The sequence below is a fragment of the Somniosus microcephalus genome, chromosome 1 (assembly GCF_052327205.1).
Source record: "Somniosus microcephalus isolate GS21.2 chromosome 1, FLI_Smic_1.0, whole genome shotgun sequence".
Taxonomy (NCBI): Eukaryota; Metazoa; Chordata; class Chondrichthyes; order Squaliformes; family Somniosidae; genus Somniosus; species Somniosus microcephalus.
In genome coordinates this window covers 70352096-70366499 of record NC_140987.1, presented here as the reverse complement: position 1 = coordinate 70366499, position 14404 = coordinate 70352096, and the positions used below count along the sequence as shown (strand labels likewise).

Here is a 14404-nt window from a genome sequence, read left to right as displayed (position 1 = left end):
TTTTGAAAGCCATGATTTAGTCTGCCTCCACCACCCTTTCAGGCATTGCATTCCAGACCCTAACCAATCACTGAGTAATAAAGTTTTTCCTCATGTCGCCTTTGGTTCTTCTGCCAATCACCTTAAATCTGTGTCCTCTGGTTCTCGACCCTTCTGCCAATGGGATCAGTTTCTCTGTCCAAACCCCCTCATGATTCTGAACACCTCTATCAAATCGCCTCTCAATCTTCTCTGCTCTAAGGAGAACAACCCCGGCTTCTTCAAGCCACTCATCCCTGGAATCATTCTCGTAAATCTTTTCTGCACCCTCTCTAAGGCCTTCACATCCTTCCTAAAGTGCAGTGCCCAGAATTGGACACACTACTCCAGTTGAGGCCAAACCAGTGTTCTTTAAAGGTTCATCATAATTTCCACGCTTTTGTACTCTATAGCTTTATTCATGAAGCCCAGGGTCCCGTAAGCTTTTTTTTAAAACTGCTTTCTCAACCTGCCCTGCCACCTTCAACGATTTGTGCACATATACCCCTAGGTCTCTCTGCTCATGCACCCACTTTAGGATTGTACCCTTTAGTTTCTATTTCCTCTGCTCATTCTTTATACCAAAATGTATCACTTCGCACTTTTATGCCTTAAATTTCATCTTCCACGTGTCCACCCATTCCACCAGCCTGTCTATATCCTCTTGAAGTCCATCACTATTCACTACACTTCCAAGTTTTGTGTCATTTGCAAATTTTGAAATTGTGCCCTGTACACTGACATCCAAGTCATTAATACCCGGTTTCTAAGGAGGATTGGAAGATTATGGCCAGTACCTCCGCAATTTCTTCCTTCACTTGAAGTGGAGGCTTTTCTAGATACAAATAATTTAGTAACCAACATTTGTTGAAATCCATTTTCCTCTAATCATGCTGTCAGCTGAAAGCCTGGGGAGATGTTGCCAAGCAAACTGTGACCATTCATGCAAGTTACTGATCCACTTTATAAGGATCTGGATGAGTTGGTTGAAACCGGGGCTAGAGGTTTCAATATCCAAGGGGTCACTTTCACCACCTAAGGTTTATGAAGAATCGACAGAGGGGAAATTTGGAAAGGCATACAGAAATATTCTCTGCCAAGATGAGGCACTTGAGGACATCAGAAACTCCTTCTGCATTCCCTTGGCTTTTCTGTGCTGTAACATCTGAGAAATTGACTTTATTACAATGCCCAACAGGAACAGAGTCAATGCAAAGTTTTGGGGATCAAATCCCATCCACTTTGCTGATGCAACGGACCATAGTTGTGTTGGTGCGTACTCACTTAATCCTGCTGCTGCATACTCATCCTTCAGCACGAGTCATTATCAGATGTGCTGTCAAGTTCTATTCAACTTTTCTACTTAGAGTGATGAGGGGATAATCCCATGCTCCCACGGTCCAACTTCCCCTTTAGGTGGGTGCTCCAACCTGCGAGAGATGCTGGCAGCGAGGGTTCCAATCAAGGCCGGTCACTACTTTTTCAACACCCTCCAGAGTTCCTGCCTACAGAAAGTCCAACTCACCTAAACCACTGCGGGATCCCAGCTTAATCAAAGAGCATTCATTTGGTGACCAGAACGCTGTGCAGTTGAAGTAGAGCAACACCTAGCCTAATCTGAAAGTAAGGCATCAACATCAGGCCAAATGACAGCACTGTGGCACTGCCAGCACATTTTACTGACTGAACTTCTTGCATTAAGTCAGAATGAAGGAATTCAAAACCTTGAAGTCTAGGTCAGCCAACTTTTGGGAACACTTAATGGGAGCCTGGACAAAAAAATACTTCTCTATGGATCCAGCAATCAGTAATTTTGGTGCTCTGTTTCTGAAGAGATTCCCTCGTGTCTCAGTGTTTCTGGAACCCTCCCCCACCAACTTCAGGGCGAGGATGAAACTACAAAGTGAAAGGCACAGTGCCTCAACAGCATTCGATTCCATTCTCTTTAAAAAGGGGGGACATTTTCCAATTTCACATCTCTCCTGCCAGCAGCACATGTGGAAATTTTGGTTGTAATTAATGCACGATCTTCCGATCATTAAACTAAACGTCTGGAAAATTGTGTACAGCTCCTATATCTGATTTTCTGATGTGCACAGGCCGGTGGGATGATGCTCCCCATCAATAGCAAAGTCAGAAAATTACCCCTTGTATGTAATCTCAATGTTGCCTTCCATGTTGTGAAGGCAACAACTTAATCACATACTAGTGACAGAGGCAGTAGGGCAAACTCCTTTCCTTTCTGGAATCCTACTGATCACCCCATCTGGAACACTTAACCCTCGGACAGATGCTGCTTTGGTCCATAAAAAAACTTGTGCCTAAATAAGGTGAGATAACCACTTCTGGACTGCTTCCAAATCTCATACAATTATTGCGCTGTATAGCATCTGTCATGTTTCTGCTGCTTCTAATTATTTTCTTTATGAAATAAATCTGGAGAATTAATAGTCTGTATAAAGTAAGATAATGCTGTCTGTTGTCTAGATTTTCAGGAAACATAGTGGGCCTCCTATGTGCAGTGCATTAAACAGTTTACTGTGGATAGGATTAACTTTTAGACCTGGGCTACCTTAACACTGCAATAAAAAAGTTAAAGATGCAGATTTCAGTTCATATGAGACATGATCGACTTATGAATGCTCAACTGATTTTCACAAGAATAAAAGGTGCTGGAAAAAGCAAGAACCGCAACATGGGGTCATATGGTTTCATCACTGGGAAAGAATCCAGGACACAGATTTTGAAACCAAGAACCAATACTGGCTAGAGACCAAAGTGAAGTGAACTGGGGCCAAACTACATTCAACCATAATGGTGCTGGTGATTTCACACAAGAATATATGTCATCAAAACTGGAAAGTTTTTTTTTAATAAAAGTACTGTACACCATTATGAAATAAAAATAAGTGAGGTTTGACTTTTTCCCAACATGAGTCAACAGAACGATGAGGCACCAATAACAGGCCAAAATTAATTAATAAGGCCTTGTAGACAGCGAAGTGGCAAACCGCCTAATCTACATACGGTGCAAAGTTGTAAGGATCCTGTCCCCTGGGTGGTTTTGCAACAGGATGAATAAGTTCTGATTTGTACATCGAGGCTCAAATAGATGGAACTTTAATAAAAAAGTAAATATGTCCTGTGCTATGCCACATCAGATTTTAAAACTTTTCAGCACGATTTTTAACAACTTGCAATAAATACATCTGTATTTTATTTTGCATCTTTTACCCTGCTTTTTTGACTAATGGGAGGTAATACACCCCCACAACACTGCGAGACGGATCCTAACACTTTCCAAGTTATCTTACATTAAAATTATGGGACACAGTTCAGTAGATACTCCATTCATTGGCACTATTAGAGTTCTAAATAAAGGTAGAGTCTTTTGCCCATTAAAGGCATGTAGCTTTTCCAGACTACAGTAATAACATACAGCTGTCACTACAATTCTACCATCACAAAGTCAGATTGAACAGTTTCAAGATCACAAGAATTAAAAACTTCTTAAAACTGAAGAAATTTGTGCAGCATATTTCTATAAATGCCAAAATACAGACAAATTATTCTGCTTCTAACGAACTTACAGATCCACAAGATTACAGTGAACTCAATGCCTCAGAAAAACACCAATTAAACACCCTTTCGTTGTACATTTCTATAGATTAATAGAGTTAGCATGTGGGACAGGTTGGATGGTCCAGTAGGTCTTTAACTGGCCATCGTTTTTGTATGTTTGTATTATCTCAGCTTCTACATACAATGAAAAGTACATAATATGGCCATTAAAGAGAAACCAGCTGAGAACATTCTTAGAATCACATTTTCTAATAAGGAGCTAGCTTTCATAAATAACTAAAACATTTTAGCTCTGCTACAACGAACTAAAATCAGCCCCAAGAAAATGCCCAATGGAAGAGGATTGCAGCCGATGATACGTCCAGTTTTATTCTTAGTAGTGTTTGATACAACTTAACTGAATGGCTTGCTAGGCCATTTCAGAGGGCGGTCAACCAATGTTCCCACTAATTTTTTTTGGGGTGCGCGGCCCCTTTAAGGGGCTGTGCAGCCCATTCAAATTACCGCGCATGCATGGTTTTTTCCATTATAACGCCATTGAGCGGCCTGTGTGGAAGCTGCAGATCTTGCAGTCAACAACGTTGGTGTGGTACTGGAGGTTTCACTTCTTTAAAAGGACATTAGCAAACCAGGTGGGTTTTTACGAAAATCTGACAGCTTAATTGACACTTATACAGATTCCAGCTTTATTCCAGATTTTTAAAACAATTAATAATCTTAATTCAAATTCACAAACTGGTAGGATTTGAACTCTCGTTCTCTGGATTATTAGTCTAGGCCTCTAGATTACCAGTCCAGTAACATAACCACTAAATTACCGTACCCGGGACGTGAAGGAACTGCCCCCATTTTGACCTTACCTATTTTTTTTTCATGAGATAAAGACAGAAATTTATTTCCACCACAAGATTTTGCTGTCCACATCATACCAATTATGGTCACACCCATGCTTAACTACAGCATGAAGCAATAAACTGATTACCAGTAGTATCGGCCTCGCCCATTGAATACAATTTACAGCAATAGAGCAGCAGCAATTCGCCACCAACCCCCCACAGCAAGCTCCAAAGTGCGGGGGGCAATAACACGGAGCGTGCTGAAAATATGTTAATGAGAGTGGCCCCAGAAAATTCACTGGGCACAGCGCCAACTATCTCAGGCAGGTGAAAAGTCCAGGGCACGACTGTTCTGCTATCAAATCAGGCCAGCAAGGACAATGTCGAGTTTGTAGGTATGATTAATTACATTACAGAAGCAATTTCTTACCTGGTTAATGACATATACTCCATAGTCGAGTTGCTGGTGCTGCAGAATTGGATGCAAGTAATATAGCCAGTATTTAAGGTGCTCATCACGATTGCGGAATGGAATGAGGACAGCAACTTTCTGAAGAGCTGTACACTCCGTTGGAGTAAAATGTCCTCCCTCCCGCACTAACGAATTAATCTTTTTCACTTCCTCCAGATTAACAGACTGGGAAAATTCTATTCTGAGTGGTCCCACTACAGAGGAGAGAAAATAATCCACAATTAACTTAAAAAGGTTATGCACAGAGCCAGAGTTCAGAAGTTTGTCTGGCTGAATATAATAGCCGAAGTTCTCGCCTGTTTCACTGATGTATTGGGGGGGGGGGGGGGGGGGGGCGGGGGCCCCACAGCTGAATGACTTACCGCAGCTTCAGGATTTCCGTGTTAGGATGCGCATGCGTTAAATCCTGAAGTTATGCTCAGTTTCAAAGGGGTAAGAACAGCGAACGCTGTTCGTTCACTGTTAATACCCACTGCAAATTTCGGGCCAATAATGTTTTTTCTGCCTCCCCTTTCCACGAGGTGCCAAGATATAGCACCCTTCAGTAAGACACTGACTCCTTGCTAGGGTATAATTCCATAGGTATTGCAGTACCCACCAATACCTTGCCTAAGTGGCTATTCTGAACCAGAGAGAGACTACTGGGGCTTTGGGGACATCACAGCTGAGCCAATCGTCACCTGACTGACACATTTGCACTTTCACCGAGGATCACTGAATAATGATCAGGAGCTCAAACTCCAACTGATTTTCCGCTTGAATGTGGGGGAACCTCTGCTGTCGCCCAGGTGGCGATCAGCTAACTCAGCACAAACTAAGAATCAAATCTGGAACTCACATCCAGGTTTTTAAAATCACATCCTCCAAATACATTTAACTTTTTTAGTACCTGCATCATTTCTTGGCCAAGAGAGCAAACAGTGAACTTTTCCCGGTCCCAGTCTGTATCATTCCTGCTAGTACCAGGAAGCAATGAGCATCTGACAACACAGTACAGTTCAGAAACTTGTTGCATGGGCAGCTGCAAGCTCAACCCTTTGCAGTACAATGGAAAACCAGAGAATCTCTCATGCATGTTACTTCATTCTATTACTGCACGTAATTTGGACGAAGACAATGTATCAATGGATTTATGCCACTTTATCTTTCAACAAAGGTGTTTCAACCTCACTAATATATCCTCCCTATTTCCTGTAACTTAGATAGATGTCTCCAAAGAAACTCAATATGTCTGTAAAAGAATATGAATACACCTGCTCATTGCAGCAGCATTATACCATATTTCCTTAAGTAACAACAGAAAACGCTGGAAAAACTCAGCAGGCCAGGCAACATCCGTGGAGAGAGAAACAGAGTTAACGATTCAGGTTGAAGACCCTTCATCAGAACTGAGAAAAAAAGCAGGAAATGAAACAGATTGAAAAGCTGGTTTGGGGGCTGGGAAATGGGGGAGGGGATGAAAGAACAAAAGGGAAGGTCTGTGGGAGGTGAAGAGACATTAAGAGATATTCAAGGCGAGACGAGATGGTAATAGGACAGGTAAAGAGACAAAGGATGGCTCTAGATGAAGTGTGAAATGCGCTGGCAGAATGAAAGGCAGCTGCCATGTGGGAGAGGGAAAAAAAGGAAAAGGCACAAACCAAAAGTGTGAATAAAAAATATATAAAAATATAATAGGGGCCGAGGTTATGATCTGAAATTGTTGAACTCAATATTGAGTCCGGAAGGCTGTAAAGTGCCTAATCGGAAGATGAGGTGCTGTTCCTCGAGCTTACGCCGTGGAACAATGCAAGAGGCCGTGGACGGTGAGGTCCGAGGGGGAATGGAGCGGTGAATTGAAATGACAGGCGACCGGAAACTCGGGGTCATCCTTACGGACTGAACGGAGGTGTTCCGCAAAGCAGTCACCCAATCTGCGTTTGGTCTCCCCAATGTAGAGGAGACCACATCATGAGCAGCGAATACAGTGTACTAGATTGCAAGAAGTACAAGTAAATCGCTGTTTCACCTGGAAGGGGTGTTTGGGGCCCTGGACAGTGGGAAGGGGGGAGGTATAAGGGCAGGTGTTGCATCTCCTGCGCTTGCACGGGAAGGTGCCGGGCGAAGGGGAAGGGGTGCTGGGGGTGATAGAGGAGTGGGCTAGGGTGTCTCGGAGGGAGCGGTCCCTACGGAATGCTGAATGGGGAGGGGAGGGGAAGATGCGTTTGGTGGTGGGATCACGTTGGAGGGTGCAGAAATGGCAGAGGATGATCCGTTGAATGTGGAGGCTGGTGGGGTGAAAGGTGAGGACAAGGGGAACCCTATCGTGGTTCCAGGAGGGAGGGGCAGGGGTGAGGGCAGAAGTGCGGTAGAACATATTTCCTTGTTCAATGTAAAAAAAATTAAACGATGATATATTACATGATTATTCAGCACAGTCCTTATCCAAGTTCTGGGAAGAATACAGAGAAAAAGCGTAAATGGTGGAAATCTGAAAATTTCAAAGGCAGCAGATTTAGAGATTTGAATCCATTAAGAAAGAGTTTAAGATTACTGAGGGAGGGATTACTAAGGGGAACAGATAGGGTAGAGAGAAACTATTTTCACTGGTTGGGGTTTCTAGGACTAGGGGGCATAGTCTAAAAAAAAAATCAGAGCCAGGCCTTTCAGGAGTGAAATTAGGAAACACTTCTACACACAAAGGGTGGTAGAAGTTTGGAACTCTGTCGCAGATGGCAATCGATGCTAGATCAACTGTTAATTTTAAATCGGAGATTAATAGATTTTTGTCAACTAAAGGTGTTAAGGGATATGGCCCAAAGGAGTTAGGTCGCAGATCAGCCATGATCTCGTTGAAGGCCGGAACAGGCTCGAGGGGCTCAATGGCCTACTCCTGTTCCTATGAGAGAGAGATAGTTACTGACTATTGATGCGCTATCAATTACTCATAAAAGACTGAGAGTTAGAAGAGTAACTAAAGGCTTTTATTAACAACAGAATGGAGGTCTGCCTCGCGTGGTCGACCGGTCCATGATACTAAGGGCTGGGGAGCAGTCACCTTTATACTAGGACCTGTGGGAGGAGTCAGCCGAGGCATGTCCAGGCATGTACACAGTGGAATACAAACAGGACAAACAGGAATACAAACAGTGGTTTACCACATTCACCCCTTGTTTAAAATTGAGTCCGGCGGGGTGAAGTGTATTAAAAGTTAGTGTATTGGAGTCTCTCCGGAGGTCTTGTCTGCCGCTGTGATCTGCGTGGCGACGGCAGGGGTAGTGAAGTTTCCGGCGTCGAGTCCAGCGTAGGCTGTGGCACAGGCGTGTCGTCCTCGTAGATGTCGAGCGGGTCACGGGGCCCAGGCCTGCCGTCTGCTGGGGCTGGATATCGGATCGTGGGGGGGGGGGGGGGGGTGGTAGTGGGTAGTGGGTTACTGCGGCCCCCGAGGGTGCAAGGTCTCTTATGGAGACTGTGTCCTCCCGCCCGTCCGGGTATGCGATGTAAGCATACTGGGGGTTGGCGTGGAGGAGGTCGACCCTCTCGACCAGGGGGTCCGTTTTATGGGTCCTCACGTGTCTTCTCAGTAGGACCGGCCCTGGGGACGTCAGCCATGGCGGTAGCGATGTCCCTGATGTGGACTTCCTTGGGAAGACAAACATTTTCTCATGAGGGGTGGCGTTAGTGGCAGTGCAGAGCAGTGACCGAATAGAGTGGAGCGCATCGGGGAGCACATCCTGCCAGCGGGAGGTTGGAAGGCCCCTAGACTTTAAGGCTAGCAGGACGGCCTTCCAAACTGTCGCATTTTCTCTTTCCACCTGTCCGTTCCCCCGGGGGTTGTAACTGGTGGTCCTGCTTGTGGCAATACCCCTAGTTAGCAGGTACTGACGGAGTTCGTCGCTCATAAACGATGAGCCCCGGTCGCTATGGATATAGCTGGGGAAGCCGAACAGGGTGAAGAGGTTGTTCAGACATTTAATGACCATGGCACTGGTCATGTCCGGGCAGGGGAAGGCGAACGGGAAACGGGAGTACTCATCAATAATATTGAGGAAGTACACATTGCGGTCGGAGGAGGGGAGAGGCCCTTTAAAATCGACGCTCAGGCGCTCGAAGGGGCGAGTGGCTTTTATCAGGTGGGCCCTGTCTGGTCTATAAAAGTGCGGTTTGCACTCAGCGCAGACTTGGCAGTTCCTGGTCATGGTCCTGACCTCCTCAATAGAGTAAGGCAGGTTGCGGGCCTTGATGAAGTGGAAGAACCTGGTGACCCCCGGGTGGCAGAGGTCATTGTGGAGGGCCCGCAGTCTATCGATCTGCGCGCTGGCGCAGGTGCCACGCAATAGCGCATCCGGGGGTTCATTTAGCTTCCCGGGCCGGTACAAGATCTCGTAGTTGTAGGTGGAAAGTTCGATTCTCCACCTCAAGATCTTGTCGTTTTTGATTTTGCCCCTCTGCTTGTTGTTAAACATAAAAGCAACTGAACGCTGGTCAGTGAGCAGGGTAAATCGTTTTCCGGCCAGGTAGTGCCTCCAATGACGCACAGCCTCCACAATCGCCTGGGCCTCCTTCTCAACAGCGGAGTGTCTGGTCTCCGGGCCTTGGAGGGTTCGTGAAAAGAAGGCCACGGGTCTCCCCGCCTGATTGAGGGTAGCGGCCAGGGCAAAGTCAGACGCGTCGCTTTCCACCTGGAAGGGGATGGATTCGTCCACTGCGTGCATGGTGGCTTTGGCAATGTCCTCCTTGATACGGTGGAAGGCTAAGCGGGCCTCTGCCGTCAAGGGAAAAGAGGTGGACTTGATCAGCGGACGGGCCTTGTCCGCATAATAGGGGACCCACTGGGCGTAATAGGAGAAAAACCCTAGGCACCTCTTCAGGGCCTTGAGGCAGTGGAAGTTCCATAAGGGGACGCATCCGGTCGGGGTCGGGGCCGATGACTCCGTGTTCCACAACACAACCAAGGATGGCGAGGTGGGTTGTGCGGAATATGCACTTCTCCTTGTTATATGTCAGGTTTAGGAGTTGGGCGGTGCGGAGGAATTTTTCGAGGTTTGCGTCATGGTCCTGCAAGTCACGGCCGCAGATGGTCACATTGTCCAGATATGGGAAAGTGGCCTGCAACGCATTTTGATCTACCATCCGGTCCATCTCCCTTTGGAAGACGGAGACCCCGTTGGTGACGCCAAAGGGAACCCTAAGGAAGTGATAGAGGCGGCCGTTTGCCTCAAAGGCAGTGTACTGGCGGTCCTCAGGGCGGATGGGGAGCTGGTGGTACGCTGATTTCAGGTCAATGGTCGAGAAGACGCGGTACTGCGCGATCTGGTTGACCATATCAGCTATACGGGGGAGTGGGTAGGCGTCCAGCAGGGTGTAGCGATTTATTGTCTGGCTGTAGTCGATGACCAGGCGCTGCTTCTCGCCGGTCTTAACGACCACAACCTGGGCTCGCCAGGGGCTGGTGCTGCCCTCAATAATCCCTTCTTTCAGGAGCCGCTCCACTTCGGTTTTAATGAAAACCCTGTCCCCGGCACTGTATCGCCTGCTCTTTGTGGCGATGGGCTTACAGTCGGGGGTGAGGTTAGCAAACAGTGGGGGGGGGGGGGTGACTCGGAGTGTGGAGAGGTTGCACCTGGTGCGCGGCGGGCAGTTTGGAAGCTGCTGGCTGCGGACTGTGAGTGGGGGTAGGGGTCCACCGTACGCCATCGTAACACTTTTAAGGTGGCACTGAAAATCTAACCCCAGCAGGACGGCAGCGCAGAGGTCAGGAAGGACCAGAAGTTTAAAATGATCGTACACGGTCCCGTCTACTACGAGTGTCACCACGCAGTAGCCGCCGATGTCCGCCGACTGGGACTCGGAGGCCATAGAAATCCGCTGTTGCGCAGGCAGGACTGGGAGAGAGCAACGCCGCACCGTGTCGGGGTGGATGAAACTCTCCGTGCTCCCAGAGTCAAAAAGGCAGATTGTATCGTGACCATTTACCTTAATGTCCATTGTGGAACTGGCCAGTTGGTGCGGTCTCGCTTGGTCCAGTGTAACGGATGCCAGCGTAGGGGTCGGTGTGTCGCTGCGGGTATCAGATGAGGCGGTGTCGGGGGCCTGCTGCGTCCCGGCTGTCGTCCAAGATGGCGGCGTCCATGATCCCCATGTGGCTGGAGGCGTCCAAAATGGCTGCTGTACCGGTGATTCGCACATGGCCGGGGAGGTCCAAGGTGGCGGCCCGCATGGCCCACACGCGGCGCTGCTGGGGTTCGGGGTGGCTTTGGCCCTGCAGACGCTAGCGTAGTGTCCCTTCTTCCCGCAGCCCGAGCAGATCGCGTTTTTCGCCGGGCAGCGCGCTCTGGGGTGTTTTGCCTGGCCACAGAAGTAGCATTTCTGGCCTTGGGGCACTGCTGTCTGGCCTTGGGACACTGCTGCGGTAGTTGGGCCGTTGTTGGGGTGTGGCTGGGGTGGCACGGCGCTATGAGGCGGTCCTACCGTGTCCCAGGCTGTCATTCCCCGCGGCGTCCACGGTGCAGAGGAGTAGGCATCCATGCCCTGGTAGGCTGCATCCAACGATAGTGCGAGTTCAGAGGCCTTGTTGAGGTCGAGGTTACTCTGCTCCAACAGTCGCTGTCGGGTGTAATTGGATCTGTGGCCCGCTACAAAAGCGTCCCGGATAAGTTCCTCTGTGTACACGGCGGCCTTTACATCCTTACAACCACAGGCCCGGCCAAGCACAGACAGTGCCTGAAGGTATTCCACGGTCGATTCCCCAGGTTGTTGTTTACGACTCCCCAGGAGGTGCCTGGCGTACACTTCGTTCACTGGGCGCGTGTACTGGTCCTCGAGGAGCTTGATAGCGTCCGCGTACGAGGTCGCGTCTTGGATGACCGAGTACACTCGGTGGTTCACTTTGGAGGTCAGGACATCCAGTTTGTCCTCGTCCGATTTGATTGCTTCGGAGGCGGTCAGGAATTTTTCGAAACACTTAAGCCAGTGAGTAAACTTGGTGGATGAGTCCGCCTCCCGATGATCTAAGTCCAGGCATGCTGGTGTGAGGATCTTCTCCATTATAAAAATGTTGTTAATAAAATTGATGCGCTATCAATTACTCATAAAAGACTGAGAGTTAGAAGAGTAACTAAAGGCTTTTATTAACAACAGAATGGAGGTCTGCCTCGCGTGGTCGACCGGTCCATGATACTTAGGGCTGGGGAGCAGTCACCTTTATACTAGGACCTGTGGGAGGAGTCAGCCGAGGCATGTCCAGGCATGTACACAGTGGAATACAAACAGGACAAACAGGAATACAAACAGTGGTTTACCACAACTATAAGTACAGTAGGTTGCAGGTAAGTGGGTCACCTATTGATCAATATTAAACTATGACAGCATTGTGTCTATATGTGCTGAACATCCGAGAAATACTGTTTTGTAAAAAAGTGCACCAGTTCCTTAAGATTATTGAAAATGTTTAATTTTCTGAAGAGCTTTCTCTAACTGATTATTTTCATGCTACTACCGTTTTCTTATTTTGTTTAAATTAATTATTTCTTCCCTCCCCCCCAACCCTTGCACAGTAAGTTGTGTGGACGGGAGCAGGAATTTACAATGGAGCAGACAGACTAAGTGAGTGGGCAAAACTGTGGCAGGTGGATTTCAATGTCGGGAAGTGTGATGTTCATCCACTCTGAATCTGAGAAAGACAAATCGGAATATTTCCTTAATGGTGAGAGACTAGGAGCTGTGGAGGAGGCAAGGGATTTAGGTGCCTGTGAACAAAATCCCTAAAAGCGAATCACAGGTACAAACTGTGTTCAAAAAAGCTAATGAGTATGTCGGCCTTTATCTCAAGTGGATTTGAATTCGAGTAAGTGATGCTTCAGTTCTTTAGAGCCTTGGCCAGACCCCAGCTGGAGCACTGTGTTCACTAATGAGAAGTCGCACCTCAGGAAGGCTATATTGGCCTTGGATGCGGTACAGAGCAGATTCACCAGAATTATACCACGGTTAAAGGGTTAAATTGTGAAGCCAGGTTGTATAAATTTAGTGTGTTTAGACGGTTGAGGGGTGATAAAAAGGGATTAGATAGGGTAGATACAGAAAAACTATTTCCTCTGGTGGGGGAATTCAGAACACGAGGACACAATCTTAAAAATAGAGCTAGGCCATTCAGGAGTGAAATCAGGAAGCACCTTTTCACACAAAGGGTAGTGGAACCCCCCCCCCACTCCCCAAAAAAAGGCTGTGGGTGCTAAGTCAATTAAAATTTTCAAAGCTGAGGTCAACAGATTTTTGAGGCAAGAGTGTCAAGGGATAGGGAGAAGTGGTGGGTAAATGGAGTTGAGGTACAGATTAGCCATGATCTAACAGAATGGTGGAAGAGGCTCGAGGGGCTGAATGGCCTACTCCTGTTCCATATTTTCTCCCTGCCTGAAGGTGGTGATTTAGTCTGGGTTAGTTACTTGGGTGCTGGAAATCTTCCAGTACATTATCAAAGTGGCAATTATTCATGCAGGAACCTGAACAATGAGTGCTGGCAGATGATTTGACCAGTGGAGAATTCCGTTAAGCCTGCTCAGTCCACTTCCCACACTGACGTACACAATTTTCAGCATCCAAACTTGGCTGTTCCTGCAAACTCAGCACTGCAGTTCAGCTCATTTTCTTAAGTGTCAGCCTTAGTTCAGTGGTAGCACTCTCGCCTCCAAGTCACAATGTCTAGGATTTAACCCAATATCCAGGGACTTCAGCAAATAATCTAGGCTGACACTTCAGTACAGTATTGAGGGAATGCTGCACTGTCGGCGGTGCCGTCTTTCAGGTTAGATGTTCAACCCTCTCAGGTGGAGGTACCTTGACGCTTTTCCAAGAAGACTAGGGGCAATGATGAAGCAATGGCGATATATGTCCAAGTGAGGATGGTGTATGACTTAAAGGGGAACTTGGAGATGGTGGTGTTCCCATGCACCTACTGCCCTTGTCCTTCTAGGTGGTAGAGGTCACAAGTTTGGGAGGTGCTGTAAGAGGCCTTGGTGAGTTGCTACAGTGCATCTTAGATGATACACACTGCAGCCACGTTGTACTGGTGGTGAAGGGAGTGAATGTTTAAGGTGGTGGATAGGGTGATGATCAAACGGGCTGCTTAGTCCAGGATGGTGTCAAGCTTCTTGCGTATTGTTGAAGCTGCACTCATCCAGGCAAATGGACAGTATTCCATCATACTCCTGGACTGTCTTGTAGGTAGTGGAAAGGCTTTGGGGAGTCAGGAGGTGAGTCACTCACCACAGTATTTATGTGGCTGGTCCAGTTAAGATTCTGGTCAATGGTGACCACAACCCCCCACCCCAGGATGTTGATAGTGGGGGATTTGACGATGGTAATGCCATTAAATATCATGGGGAGGTGATTAGACTCTCTCTTGTAGGAGATGGTCATTACCTGGTACTTGTGTCGTGCAAATGTTACTTGCTATTTATCAGCCCAAGCCTGGATGTTGTCCAGGTCTTGCTGCATGGGGGCATGGAACAGTTCATTATCT

General features: G+C 47.4%; 1 protein-coding gene across 1 annotated transcript in view; it reads right to left on the bottom strand.

The window, feature by feature from the left end:
• b4galt1l (DP-Gal:betaGlcNAc beta 1,4- galactosyltransferase, polypeptide 1, like) overlaps positions 1-14404 on the bottom strand; it is a 118799-nt gene that overhangs the window by 87927 nt on the left and 16468 nt on the right. Inside the window, exon 2 of the mRNA XM_085982880.1 lies at positions 4867-5102. Coding sequence (XP_085839006.1) covers positions 4867-5102 — 236 coding nt within the window. The remainder of the gene's footprint in view (positions 1-4866; positions 5103-14404) is intronic.